General features: G+C 35.4%; 3 protein-coding genes across 3 annotated transcripts; all 3 read right to left on the reverse strand.

Annotated features, from left to right (window-relative positions):
* Positions 1-761: 761 nt before the first annotated feature.
* Positions 762-2,793, reverse strand: LOC110900511. Its single transcript, XM_022147409.1, has 4 exons — positions 2,710-2,793; positions 1,782-2,534; positions 1,430-1,695; positions 762-1,317 (listed from the first exon to the last, which is right to left on the reverse strand). The coding sequence occupies exons 1-4, from the start codon at positions 2,791-2,793 to the stop codon at positions 762-764; spliced, it is 1,659 nt and encodes a 552-aa protein (XP_022003101.1).
* Positions 2,794-5,681: 2,888 nt separating this feature from the next.
* LOC110936682 (NAC domain-containing protein 90) lies at positions 5,682-8,518 on the reverse strand. The gene is made up of 3 exons (XM_022179099.2): positions 8,285-8,518; positions 7,615-7,907; positions 5,682-5,961 (listed from the first exon to the last, which is right to left on the reverse strand). The coding sequence occupies exons 1-3, from the start codon at positions 8,445-8,447 to the stop codon at positions 5,713-5,715; spliced, it is 705 nt and encodes a 234-aa protein (XP_022034791.1). The 5' UTR covers positions 8,448-8,518; the 3' UTR covers positions 5,682-5,712.
* Positions 8,519-9,114: 596 nt separating this feature from the next.
* On the reverse strand, positions 9,115-12,429 carry LOC110936676 (putative uncharacterized protein DDB_G0283223). The gene is made up of 6 exons (XM_035976836.1): positions 12,326-12,429; positions 12,153-12,182; positions 11,225-11,309; positions 9,638-9,884; positions 9,488-9,542; positions 9,115-9,285 (listed from the first exon to the last, which is right to left on the reverse strand). Exons 1-6 carry the CDS (start codon positions 12,416-12,418, stop codon positions 9,211-9,213), a joined length of 585 nt encoding a protein of 194 aa, XP_035832729.1. The 5' UTR covers positions 12,419-12,429; the 3' UTR covers positions 9,115-9,210.
* Between the last annotated feature and the right edge of the window lie 2,630 nt (positions 12,430-15,059).

Below are 15,059 nucleotides of genomic sequence, written 5' to 3' on the forward strand. Positions count from 1 at the left end.
TCTTCTTATGGTTCCTCGGTCGTTTACAATATTGGGAAAACGCTGGACTAAGTGAGGCTGATGTGTTGGAGTACACCGGGGATGTTGTCTGGCCTACATCCGAACAACGGGTTGGTCGGAATTCGGGTGTGATATTGTGTATGTTACTGCAAAATCTTGTGCAAAACCGTGTACTTCCAAACTGGCAGGAAGGAAACATGCAAGATGCCTGTATAAGATATAGAAGATTTATGACAGATCAACTCTATTCTGCACGTTTCACACCCCATTAATAATTTACATAACTCGAATAGTTAACTTCACTGTTAAAAAAATGAATAAAGACTTTTTTTGTAAACATAATAATTTGTTGAAGAAAATAAATATAAACAAAATAAGGATCTTTTAATATATCTTAAATAGGATATACATTTGGCTTAAATTTATACAAAAACTTATTTAATCATCATCCAAATTGTACGATGGGTATGTATTTTGAATTACGTAATCCTGAAATTCTCCGGCTTCAACTTGGACGGGTATGGGTTGTGGCTTAGAGACGCGGCCAGAAGAAGTCTTTGTTTTGGGCGGTTCTAAACAGCTCGCACGAGAATGCCCATACGTTTTGCACTTACCGCAGTATATGGAAGTGGGGTCCTTTCCTAGCGATAGGATTCGTTTGTTTTCTTTAGGACATCCAGCTTGTCGTTTCGTAATAAGCGGTGGTTGCAGATTGACCAGTCCATCAGGTACTTCTCACTCTGATTTATGAGGGAGTGGATTTATCTGTCCTCATACGTAGATTTATAAACTTCATTAGTGTAACATGACATCGCATAACGAGCACAATCGGGTTCACCTAAAAATCTAGATACTGCAATAACGTGCCCGCAAGGTAACCAAGATACTTGCCAAACCCGACAACTGCATGTTCCATTAGAGAAGTCAACTAAACCTCTCTTTCCACCGTTATCAACGTCAAAACTGTTCAGACCAATTCCAGCAACCATCCACGAACGAGAACCACCAACTTTGCCTTGAATTTTTGTAGCCCACGGTGTAAGCAAGTGTTCGCCTTGAATTCCCTCGTTCCGGCGATCATAGAACCATTTTTGGACAGACTGTCTAAAAAATTCTATGAGTTGGGTTATTGGAATTTTTCGGGCATGTTTTGATAAAGCATTCATAGATTCAGCGCTGTTAGATGTCATGTAATGATATCTTCTGGCTGGACAATGTGCTCTTGACCATTTGTCAACCCCAATTTCTATAAGAATGTTCCATAATCTTGGAACAGCGGCACATAGCGCGTCGAACGATTCTTGAAAATCGGATATCCTGTAAGATTTTTAAACCTTCCACCAAAGACTCTCGTATTCCTTTTTTTTACGGTAAACGAAGCTTGACCATCAAATGACGACAACATAACCCGTGAAAGCTTCTTGGATACACAACCCGTACGGTTAATTGTATAGAAGCTGCCCGGTTAGAAATGATTGCTAAATCTGGATGCTCACCGATGCATTCTTTCAGTTTTGAAAGGAACCACGTCCACGACTCAACGTCTTCAGATTTAACAATGCCATAACCAATAGGCAAAATCTGATTGTTTCCGTCCATGCCGACAACCAAAAACATTGTTCCGTTACACTCACCCTTCAAGTGGGCCGCATCTATGATAATAAGCGGTCTTAAATTTCTAAGAAAGCTCAGAATCTGAAATCAATACGATATTGTTAAATTTGTGGTAAAATTTATTTATTTATATTTTAGTGTAACATTTAATATAGTTTTTGACTTACCACCGCACCTATGGCGACAAATAACATTTCAAAACGACTTTCAGAATCAGTGCGTATGTGTGTCACTGTTCCTGGATTAGCCTTCTCCAAGTTATAACAATAGACAGGAAGTTCGGCAAAAGAACCTGACGAACTACCTTGCAAAAGTTCTAATGCATTACATTTCCCACGCCATGCTTGCATGTATGATAAATTTACTTTTTCTTTAATTCTAAAGTCCTTTACAATTTCTATGGAACGATATATACGTCCACAATCTTTGAATTGTGCTTTTAATGAGCTACCCACCACCATTGGGTTTGCTTGATGCATATGTGGATATGTTTGCGTCTTAGAACATGTATGTTTGTTGTTAAAATGTTTAACGTAAAAAACATCACAAGATTCCCGACTAGCTGCCTTAAAATTCCACAGGCAATTCTCGTCAATACAAGACACTTCGTAAGGAATTTTGGATGATCTGTCTACTTTATACGAAAACTTTTTGGAAAGACACATTTTTCCTAATTCTACTTTCATTTCCTGCTTGTTACGGAAAATATAACCTATGTAAAACGGGCTTTTATTTTCAAGAGGACAATTAACATTATCAGTAACTCCACATTTATCTGTTGCGTTACATTCATCTTCAGGAAAAACATTTACGTTAAGATCTGGACATTTAAAATAGTTGGAACTTGGAAGAACCCCCAGATAAACCAACACCAAGCTCTTGCACCACATATAATTTAAACAACTCATAAGGGTTTCTTTCTGCAATATTGAAAAAAAAAGTAAGATCGGAATCATCAATTATATCAACGGGATCGCTAAAACTTGACATTTTGTAAGATAAATGTGTGATATTTTGAAGACCTGTTGACTCACTAAGATTTTTTAAAAACGTGTTAAAAGAAATTGTAGTAGAAGTTTCAAAACCACGTCTAACAGAATATGGTTGGAGCACGTACTCAAGCCTCCCATCAACGAATTCCCACTTGCCTCCACAGTAAACGACAAATTTGACTGCCATATTTTTTGTAAAAAATTTGTAAAATGTTTTCAGTAATGGTCCCTACAGGTCCTTACAATATAAAAAACGAGTAATACATAATAAATAAAAAGGAAAACTCCTTTTTTTGCTAAAGCGTCTCCAGACTCATTACATGCGTCTGATTGTACTAAAAAGTCAAATTGTACTTTTCTAATTATCGACGCATCACATGCGTCTGAACAGGTGAAGGTTGACGCATGCGTCCCACAAGGCAGCTTCTGAAAGTGACACGTGTAGCGTCTGATGACGCATAAGTAGAGGCGTCTCTAGACGCATAAGAAAACGTGTCAGGACGCATCCAGAATCTGACAAGGGAAGCATCTTTGGACGCATTAGAAGACTCCTAAGAGGCATTAAAATCTGAAATGGGAGACGCATAAGAAGCAGCCACAGACGCATCCAAAAGCTGACAAGGGAAGCGTCTTTAGACGCATTAAAAGAGTCTGAAGAGGCATCCAAAAGCTGACACGTGATACCTTGGCGGACGCTTCCAAAGACTCTAAAAGTCGCATCGAACATTGGACCCAACCAGGCGCATCACACTAAGCCAGACGCAAGCCAAAGTGGATGCGTCTCGTAGACGCATTCGAAGCGTCTTTACTTTTGGAAACCAATCATTGGGACACGTGTCGCTTGATTATTGGCTGACGCATATTTTACCCCTGCAGACGCATAAGCTCCCTTGTAATATGTGATACCCTGTTCCAAGGACGCGTGAACTGGCTATTTTCGTAAGTCAACGTTTTTCTTGGCTATTTTCGTAATTTTCTCAAAAATAAAACTAAAACTAATCTTATACCTGGTCTCATACCCGAATACTTGTCTCATTACTCGTTCCAAATGTTTCAGGTTTTTGCATTCGGTTATGGTTTTTTTTTCAATCCCTAAGAAAACATACAAAGGGAAGTACTACGTTGATGGGATCAAATTTAGTCTACTCGGTGTGGGAGGAGGGTAGTCCTCAAAGGATGTTCCGCTACGTAGGATGGGGATGAGGATGGGGTAAAGGGGATGGACTTAAGGAAATGGAGGATGAACCTAAATATATATATGTGTGTTGTATGTATATGTGTGTGTGAGAAGAAGAGGCCCGACATCAACGTCTCATCCATGTCACTGAAGACGTTGCCGCCCCTATGGAAATGTGTTGAGGGACGTCGCTGGGTCAGGCCGTACCTGGACGACTCCCACACTGAATATCCTTATGGCTAAAATTGTTGCAGCGTCATACTTGTAAGTTGTAACTAACAGAGTTAGAATATGTGTGGAATGGTAAAAGAGGAAAAAAACAATCAATAATAATTAATAGACACTAACTTTTTAAGTTTACTTTTCAGAAACTTATACCACTAAAACCAAAACTTTATGCTCTTGAATTTGGTACGAGTGTTATTCTAGATTTTTTTTCTGTTTCTAAAAATATATGTTTTTAACATCATCTTTCAACGATGGCCCAACCTAATTATACGGGTACATCTAATTAAAAGGATATAGTCAAAGGGAAACTCCCCTTTGTGAGGTCGATCAAGGGGCACAACCCCTTACGACGCCCACTCATTTCAATTAGCATAGCGCATCTAGATTTACAAAGTTGTAATTGGTTCTCATAATGCAAAAGTTGTTAATAATGCGTCTAACTCCTTTAACTTATTGAAGTAATGGAAATGATTTTGACGTACACTTATATATAAGGGCGTGTCTAAAATCTTCAACATTGCATCCAATCTTATAACAAACCGTGTAGCAAGACCTAATACAATGATGCGTCCAACTTAGAAATTTCAGCGTTACTATTGTGATTGACTTTAACATATAACTTTTTTAACGATGCATCCATCACCTTCGGTGGTGATTCCAAACTCATAACCCCATGATGCACCCAAATTATATATAAAAATATTGCACTTTTGTAATGGGTTTAACGTACAAATTTATAACGGTGCATCTAACACCTTCAATGGCGCGTCTAAACCCCTTACAAGAATGTGCTCAAACAACCATATAATGATCACAAACACTTGGTCTTCAACGTAAACGATATAATATATAATTCGTTGCATTTTACGTTGATGAACACCGAATTCAAAAAAGATGGTGGCACATCAATAAAATGAACTTTACAAAACTCGAAACCGTTGTAAAAAAATTGGATGATAAACAAAAAAAAATCTAAATCATCGTCATCATTGATTTCAGAGGCGTCTCTGAGAATTCACGTATCCTGTTCGAGCTTGAAAAAATGTGTCCTTCCGTAATGTTTATTATTATTTAAAAAATTTAATCAAATTAGTATTGAGCTCAATAAACCTAATGTCAAGTGTGCTAAGCTCTAAACTATAAAAAATGATATATAAATGGGCCTATATTGGAATTGTTATGTGTTTACTATTTAAAAAAAAACATATACATATCGGATTTTTTTTTAAATCGCATGCCCCTCGAAATTAAGGGCCTTGTGCGGAGGTCCTCCCCGCACACCATCAAAGCCGCCACTGATCGATTTCAATAGTGAATCTAACCTACAAACTCATAATCACCGGTCCATTGTGATTGTAAGGGAAGTCATAATAGTTTGTCGAGATGAAACTATGTGATTTGAGAAAATGAGTGAAAGAGAAGACACTTTGTTCTTAAAGGTGTTATATATTTTTGAGATAATATTCGCTTCGTAGTAGTGAACAACAATCAAAAAAAAAAATCTAATTTATAATAATTGCAAACTAACTATCAAAAAAATTCTAATTTATAATAATTGCAAATTAACTATAAGTAGCTAATGATTCTACTTGAACATCAACACGATTATACTTCATATAATACATAGTTCGTGCTATAGGGTTTGCTTGTGCATTATTAATTAAAGCAACTTTTTTTTTTTTTTTAACTTTGTTTAAAAGGTTACAACCAGTTATGATTTTCTTCCCACTCCCACAAAGGTTGATCCTCGATCGCCTCAAATGAAGTATGGCTATGATCAAATGGGCTCGCAATCATCTGTGTCGTCGGTTGACCAGTAAGGTGAGTCGACGTGGTTGCATGACGGTCATTGCTTTCAAGGGTTTGGTGATCAGCTAGTGGCCTTCTATCGAATGCCCTCAAACAAGTTGATTTTATATATACTCGGCACAAACTCACTTCTTGCATCAACTACATTATAAATAACCATCAAATTAAACCATTAATAATCAGAACGAGAAATGGAGTCATAATAATCTCAAAGAGGAAAACACAATAATCAAATAATCAGGTTTAATACCCATGGCATTATAGCCTAGTGGTATCTTGGGGGTGGGATAAGACTTATCAGGTCATGTGTTCGATTCCCACAAAGGGGGTTTTCCAGATTTATAAATTTGCCGTTCAAAAAAAAAAGTAAGGGTTTAATGAGCTGGCTAGAGTCACTAATTCATTGAGCCGACCATAAATGTGGTTGAGCCTTAATTCGTGCTAATTTAATGAATGAGTCCAAGCCCTAGTTTCATATCTCATCAAATTGGACTATAAATAATAATTAGAAAATGAAAGAGTTGAAAGGATCGCAATTGAGTAAGGGCTAAATGAGTGAAGCCCATCTCGTGTGCAGAGAGATCGGCTTGCTAAAAGCATGAATCAAGCAAAGCTTATTGAGGCCTAGGTTAATCGAGCTTGAGCCTAATTAGAACTAATCTAACAAACAAGTTCAAGCTTCATACACCAAGCTTGACTACGCTTACGAGCCTAAACAAACATATTATTTAAACAAATATATATAGTAATGTAATTTTATTTAATAAACACATATATTACATAATATATATATAATTATGATAACAATAACTAAATAATATTATATATGTCTATGTATATAAAGTTAAAGGGTTAGGTTCATTTTTTAACAACCCCTTGATTGTGAATACAATGAACTAATCCTAGCACTTGATTATCAATACACAAGTGTAAATCAATAGTCATGATTTGATGATGAAAATACACTAGTATGTTTTACGATTTGATGATGGAAATTAATGGACATAATTTGTTCATACAGTTCACAAATACACTAGTGTTTACTCTAGAAGCTCACCCATAATAATTATATGTATGTAAATAAAATAAATAAATCAATAAATAAATAATGATAAACTAACCAAACATGAGTTGTGTTCAACTTGAAAATTTACTCAATAACTACGCTCAAGCTTGAAGACAAAGCTCTTGTTGGAATATTGGATCAAGCAAACCATGATAACACGGTTTGATGGCTAATCACTAGTCAATGTCATCAAGAACAAATGATCACAAATAAAGGGTGTTAGTATTCACACACCCCTTCCCTCTATATCTCTCTATATATACATAGGTATATAGAAAAAGATAGAGTGAAAAAGATATGTAAATAAGATTTTAGGATGTGAGAATAGAATGAGCGCAAATAAAACCTTTATATAAGAGCCCAAATATACTACAACTTGTTATTGCTCCCTAAGATACCCAAAATCTTATAACTAGGAAATTTTCCAACTAAAATAAACTCCTAATTATCGAAAATATATCTTGGCTATATTCCAGCCATTTGTTTCAACTCTTTTGTGTTTATCTCAAGCACCACTATTCACGAACACCCTTCAAATTTGCAGTTCATTACTTTTCCGTCCCTCAACATATATAAATAATCAAAACTAATTTCTAACATCGACCACTATTTTTATTAGACGAGCCAAACTTGAAGTTAGACGGTGACAAATTAATTTGGCTTTACTTATTTATATTCCTACTTATCACATTGATTTTTTAACAGACTTTATGTTAGAAAATATATACCTTAGGTGTAGTATTGGTGTTTGAGGAGTATTCTTGTTGGAAAGCCTTGTACTCATTCATTTTCCATTTAGTCTTCTTCCCTGTGGGAGCTCTACCATTGTAGAACACCATGCTTCTTTTTATCCCAATGATTCGATTACTTGATGAGTAAACGACACTCGGAGATCCGGTGGCCTTCCAGTAGCCTGAACTTGTGCGGCGGGATGGTCTCCCCCCTCGGGCTTCTTTTTCTTGCCTAGGAATGAAAAAGAACCATTGCTCAGGGTCGCCTCGACAAACCTCGCCTGCATGTTCTGCCATTTTTTTGCAACAAAAAGCGTTGATTAATATAAAATATAGTAATTTAAATAATCTATTAGTTGCATGATACAAAAAAGAACATTTTTAAATATTTTATCATGATTTGCATTACTTATATAATTTTGTGATTATGCATGTACAAGAAGTATGTTCTAGAATGCTTGACAACCAATTACAAACAATCTATTAGTTGCATGGATGTTAAAAATAACATTTTTAAAATTATTTATCATGATTTGCATTACTTAAACAATTTTGTGATCATGCATGTACAGGAAGCGTGTTCTAAAATGCTTAATAACCAATTCCAAACACAAAAAAAAAAAGAACTTTAAAGTTTTGAAAATTAAAGAAGAAATGAAGTACTAACGAGGGAGATCCCATGGATAGAAATCATAAACATGAAGTTGAGGTATGACACGATCGATATCTCGCAATATATCCCTAGTGACGTTCGCGCCTTGTATCTTATGCTTTAAATAGAACGTTATTAACTCTTCTTCGGTTGGGTAAAACCGAAAACCTGGCGTCATTGATCACGATCTTTATAACTTTGTTTCGTTTTCTTTGTATGTAAAACGCGCTAACGGGACTCAAATATATAGAGAAAACTAAATCTTTGTATATTTATACATGTAGATGTAGGTGTGAAACTATCATGTAAGTTGAGTGAAAAGATAAAATGAAACATTTGCTAGGAATTTTCTTTCTGTCTAGAAAAGTGGATTCTTGAATGGACTATAGAAACACGGTCCAAAATCCAAATAAATCATAGATTCATGCATGCAGGACCAGCTGAATTTTACAAGTGTAATTTTTTAGAAATTTAAGTGGGTCGGTGTCACATACTGTAGTTACAAGTACATAACAGATGAATAACAAATTTTGACATATTGGATATTGTATAATGTGTGTGTATGTTGAAGGCGGGTCGCATCAATAAAGCCGAACATTCTTGCAAAATGTTTGGTATAGAACCAAGTTCTCCAATTATTTGAGAACAATATGCACTTTCCTTGAAAATATATTATGCTTTTCAAATAAACATTAAAAAAATGGTTCAAAACGAATTGTTAACTTGTCGAAAACGGTTTAGACCACCCGTAGTGAGCCTTTTTGGCGTTTTTTCTTAAAAAAAAAAAAACGCAACATCCATATTTAAAACCTATATATATATATACTTCACTTAACAAACCAAGCTATGTTAATTAAGTAACATCCAAAACAATTTATGTTAACTTAGGTGGCTTTGATGATCTTGAATGTCTAATGAACTCTCCCAATCCATTATTATTCTTATTTTTCCGCCAATTTAACACATAAAGATTGATATGCTGCACTGCAAACCTTGAATTTTTCCGCTGCAATAGCCTGTTCATATACAACATTATATAAATACTTGATCAAATGGATTATGAGTGTGATTTTACTGATACGTACAGTAATACTAGTACAACGGAACCAATAAGTAAAGTGTATTCAAATTATCTAAACCTAATAAATCAATCTGTATAAAATAGATATGATTTTATAATCCTAAGCAATACATTTGTTTGTTATTAATAAAAGTTACCTTGGAAGAACCTTTGTGACGGTCCGGATGCCATCTCAATGCACAAGCCCTATATCTGGAACACACGTATGTGTATATAACAAATTCAATTCCATCATCAGAAAAAAAATTGAATTATTAATTATAGATAACAAATCTAGAAAAGCTTACGCATTTTTAACATCTTCAAGGCTTAAAGGGCCAGAACCACTCAAACCAAGGGCAATTCTCTCTTTTAAATCTGGTTTCACGAATTCTGACTTGTCGTCTTTATCATCTTCAGCTTGTTGTTTCGAATTCCATGAAGCTCGATCTTTATAATTATTATCACTATTACTATTACTATTATTATTATTATTATTGTTGTTGTTAATGGTATGGTTATGTTTTGGTGGCTTCCTTGAGTAATAGTAGAACCCTGTTAGGCATCAAGTGGCACAGTAGAACCAATAAATAATTGCATAAACAAATTAAAGACGTATAACATAAAATAATAATGGGATATTGGATTTAAATAAGCCCAACTTTCACCAATTGCTCGATAGAACTCCTAACTTTCGATATCTACCACAAAACTCCCAACTTATTTTTCTGTCACTCCAAACTAACTGAACCATAACCCAATTAGCTGATGTCAGATGCCATATCATTAAACAAGTGTCACATCAGATGCCATGCCAACAAAAAATGCCACATCAGCAAAAAAATTGCGACATCAGCAAAAATTTCCACGTCGGTAAAAACTGACTGGGTTAGGGTTTAGTTAGTTTAGTTTTGGAGTGCTAAAGAAAAATAAGTTGAAAGTTGGGTGTGTTGTGGTACAATCGAGAATCATGGTTGACTATTCTTAATCCATGTTTTACAAAGTTGATTCATTATGGAAATAGTAATTTTACTAAATGAATTACTTGCTCTGCTTATTTTGATTATGGAAAAACCAAACTTTAGATTAGAAGCAAAATGGAAAACCATCTTAAAACTTACTACTGATTTTGGCAACCAACTTCTATGTGTAAAGACGTAAAGTTAGTTCCTAAAATCAGGTATTTGTGTAGTTTGTCTAACAAATTGACCCTAAATAACATAAGAGGCCACCGTCCAAATATCTTACCAATAAATAATGATGAAAGTGTAAGATGGTGAATATTGAATTGATGCATTCCTTGTATTCTTGTAATAAGGATTATAATATTTATAGATAAACCGGACTTATAGGCCTGATACCAATAAATCTAAGGGTAAATTGTATATTACATCTTTAAGTTTCAGCAACATTTTACACATTGTTCTTTTATTACTAACACAATTACAGTGAATGTTCGTTATGTTCTAATTTTTTTATAGGTGGTATCGTTTCTCTCTAAAAGGATTACAAAAATAAAGAATATCCATTGTAAAGAAATTAAAACATAAAAGAAATCTGCTGTAAAAATATTAAAACATAAAGAACATTCATTCTAATTTCATTAACTAAATGAAAACTTCTAAAATTTTACTGAAACCTAGTAAATACTTTAATGCTATATGTTCCAATAGGAAGTAGGATTAAGTTTGCGAATTAAGTGAACTAATCCTGATCATACACGTGTGTAGATAAATGGTCCGGATTTGATGTTAAAATACACTAGTGTATTTTACGATTTGATGATGAGATTCCGACCATACACGTGTGTAGATCAATGGCCAGGACTTGTTCGCTCAGTTCACAAATACACTAGTGTTCACTCTAGAACCTCAACCCATAAGAAGTATACTTACTTTTGTGGTCCCTACTGTTGAGTTGACTAATAGTTATAATCCGTGAGCTTCCGTGACTTAAAGATGGCTCATGTTCATGCCAGCCCTAAACATATAGAAACATATATTCATTAAACTTTGTAACATATATAATAACAATTAATAAAAAATTAATATGATCACGTAAATTTTTTTATAAATACTGAGCCAATTATGTTGAATACCCAATAATAATGATGGAATGGTTGGTGGCTTGATTTTACCAAGGGAGACCCAGATTTGATCCTCACCCATGACATTGGGTGGTAACCGTGAAAAACAAAGCACATTAAAATAAGCGGGTTTTCAAGTCTAAGCAATGTTAAGAAATAACGGAGCTTAGGTAGATTTTCCCTGACGTCGTTTGAAAAATTTATGTTCAATAACACAAATTAGGAGGTTAGGGTGATCACAGTGGATCTCCCTATACGTTCGACTCGGTGCGGTACACCCAGGAAAAACCGCCCAATGCACAATCTCGAGCCCAAAAAAACTCACAAACCAGCTCTACCGTATACCCAACCCAAAACATGACCGTTGACCCCCACTAGCCGTTGGCAACGGCTATTCTAAAAAGAATATACATACATACACCGCTTAATTCTTTCTTATTATTAAAGAATCACCCATCCACACGACACTTTATATTGTTTGCACACAAAAACATTGGTTGAAGCTATGGATCCATGTAAGAAGTCGGTTTTGAACCAAGAACAAAGACATGTAGCCGGAAGTGTTTCAACCCTCGCGATTCATAAACCAACAATCTCAGACCCCACAACAACCCAACTAATTTTTTTGAGGGCAAATCCTGCTATAAGTTGAAATTTTTCATACATATCAATAACAAATAAATAATATAAGTCGTTAATTTATAATAAATTATTCGTAAAATGTCCAAAATTCTTACCCATGAGGAACTCCTATAAAAACGTCCAGCCTGCTAAAAAATCAAAAAGGGGCAATTAGAAAACCAATGTACGTAATTCATATTCACAAAGCTAATGATCATGATTAAATGAAACAATAATAATACATAACAGTGTTTCATGTGACATATTGAAATAAAAAAAAGGGAATTACAGAATGAAAGAGAGCGGATTTGATGATGTAAAAAGGGGCATTGTTGTTTAAGTTAGCTAGGGCTAGTTTGTTCATGCCTGCAACCACATGCATATGGAGGGAGATGTTGCGTTGATTCTTGTAAGAAACCCACTGATCGACTTTTGTTTTTTTTTTTTTAATTAATCTAGCACCTCTTATCAACAACTTGGAGAACAAGTTTTGTAAAACTAGGAAACTAATTATTAAATCATACTAAAATAAACCATCATTGGATAGCCCAGTGGTGGCCACGGAAAGATAAGGCATGGGGCAACCCAAGTTCGAGTCTTGCCGGGTGAGTTTTCCCCTCCGGGTTTACCTGGGTGATAGGGGTTTCTCATCGAGGGGTTGATGTCGGTTGGTCGGCGTGGGGGCTCTGTAGCGTGGGCCCGGTTAAGACAACATAGTCTACATCTCCCGACATACGCGAGTTCTTGATCCTCACCTTTCAAAAAAAAAAAAACTTTCTTCTTTATTCCAAACTGACCCGTTTCAGGAACGGTGACTTTCTTGTATTAGGCTACCGGGCCCACAATGTGGAGGTTAAACTTTCAATCATATGGAAGGATATTAAGGTTTTATTTAGACTTTTTTTCTAACGTATTATTGTTATTGTTAAGTTACATGTTGCATATTTCATCAATTTGTATGATAAAACGTGAATCAAAACTATAATTGACAAACGTTTTCAAGGTAGGAACTAACAAGGGTTAGGGCAGGTTTGTCATCTAAACTCAATTGCTATTCTTATAAAATCTAAGTGTGTTTAAAAAAGAAACATGAGAGAACTTTATGATTATATGATAACTCAACATCTAGTTCAAACTGTACTTATTATTTTAGTATTTACTTGCATCTTTCGATAAACCGACGAATGTAACGAAACAGATTAAATGGATTTTAATTCCATTAGAAACATGAGTGGGCTAAGACCGTGGGGTATGGTGGGGCGGGACTGTGACAACCCTCAAAATTCCATGTATTCCGTACAATTTATTGATGATAATTAAAGTGCTTGACGACTGTGTGGAATCCCTTAACTGCTCTCTGATTACTGTGTTATAGTTATATGTACTTGTTAACATACTAATAGTGTACAGAAAAGTCATTAAATAGTCCGTTATGCTTTCCTGAGTGTTGAAAATTAAAAACGTTACAAAAATATATATGTATGACACTTTACGGATTAATTAAGCACTTTAACGGAACAACACCGAACCGAACAACCGGACTTTACCCCGAACATAAAAATATTGACAAACACATTGTCTATATTTTTTTGAACTAGTTAGGGTCCCCGAATACCCTAACACACTAAATATTATACTACACATTATAATACACTAACTAAATATTTGAAATCCAACTAAACTAGTGTCACAACCCCCGATCCATAGTTTCTGGGAAAGGGCGGTCGCGAGCCAGTTTCGGTGGTATCACGTTTATTTATCCAATTTGGCAGCAGAAATTTTCATCAGGACCGTAGTTAGGAAACATTTAATCAGAGTAAACCACCACGTTTTATAAAATTAAACACATGGGTAAAACCCAAGTTTTTAGTACACACATTTCATATGAATAGATAATATTTTATTTAATAAAAGCATCTATTTTATTCTTAGGTAACTTTATTGCCACTTTTCCAAGCCTTCAGTGCTGTCCAGCTGGCTTCTATTTGGCTTTCACATTTTGTTACCTGAAACACGTTTTAAAAACATTTTGTCAGTGGGAAATACTGGTGAGTGAATCCCAGTTTAATCAAGTTTAAATAAAAAGTCACAGTGAACAGTATTGAGGGCGATCCCGCAATTACATTTGTTTCCAAGTTATATCAATTATCACCCGTTGGTACTGTCAGACCTGACTTGTGGAAATGTTACTCCTTGACCAGGTGGTAACAAATTTTGTTTACAAAACCCCAACATACCCACGATAATTGTATTCTTACAAATACTCAATAACTGTTATTCGCATGGAAAGCTATTTAAGGTTTTGTAAAAACAGTTAACAAAAAGTGGATCAACTCACATTGCTGTCTTAGGGTTTTCAGTAATGATTTCCTGGGAATAATCTATAATTTACACAAATGCACGTGTGTTAGTATAATAACCCATTTTAACATTAGTAATACCCTCCCCGAGACGGTATTCCAACGACTACGTCGGGCAGAACCACGACAGCCGTTACGGAACCCTAGATCAATTGGGCAGCATATCTAATACGTCTCCAGGGGTTATAATACTTACATCGTAGCAGAACCTCGCTATTTAGGGGGTATAATACCCGAGTATAATAACTTCCTACAGAAATTGTGATTTGAGATTGAAATTATGAACAACGGAAATCGAAAGCTGATGCGTTCTATTTATAGTTGTGAAATCTGACTTCCAGGCGGCCCGCGTAAGACACAGGCCAGGTTTACGCGGCCCACGTCAACCTTGGTCAACACAATAGCTTGGCCCGGTCATCTACTAGGTTCGACACGATATCGACATGTGTCAGCTCAGGGCTGCGCCACAACTTAGGTCACTCGCGGCCCACGTTAACTATCGAGAACTATTACGCGGCCCGCTTCAACTTAAAGAAATCAAAGGAATCCAGTTTACACCTTCATACGGCCCGCGTGAATGGTTGGGGTGGGTCTACGCGGCCCGTCTCAACTTAATATTTATTTTTTTTAATTTATTTTAATACTATAACGTATTTCGGGCTT

Source organism: Helianthus annuus, chromosome 1 (genome assembly GCF_002127325.2).
Source record: "Helianthus annuus cultivar XRQ/B chromosome 1, HanXRQr2.0-SUNRISE, whole genome shotgun sequence".
Lineage (NCBI taxonomy): Eukaryota > Viridiplantae > Streptophyta > Magnoliopsida > Asterales > Asteraceae > Helianthus > Helianthus annuus.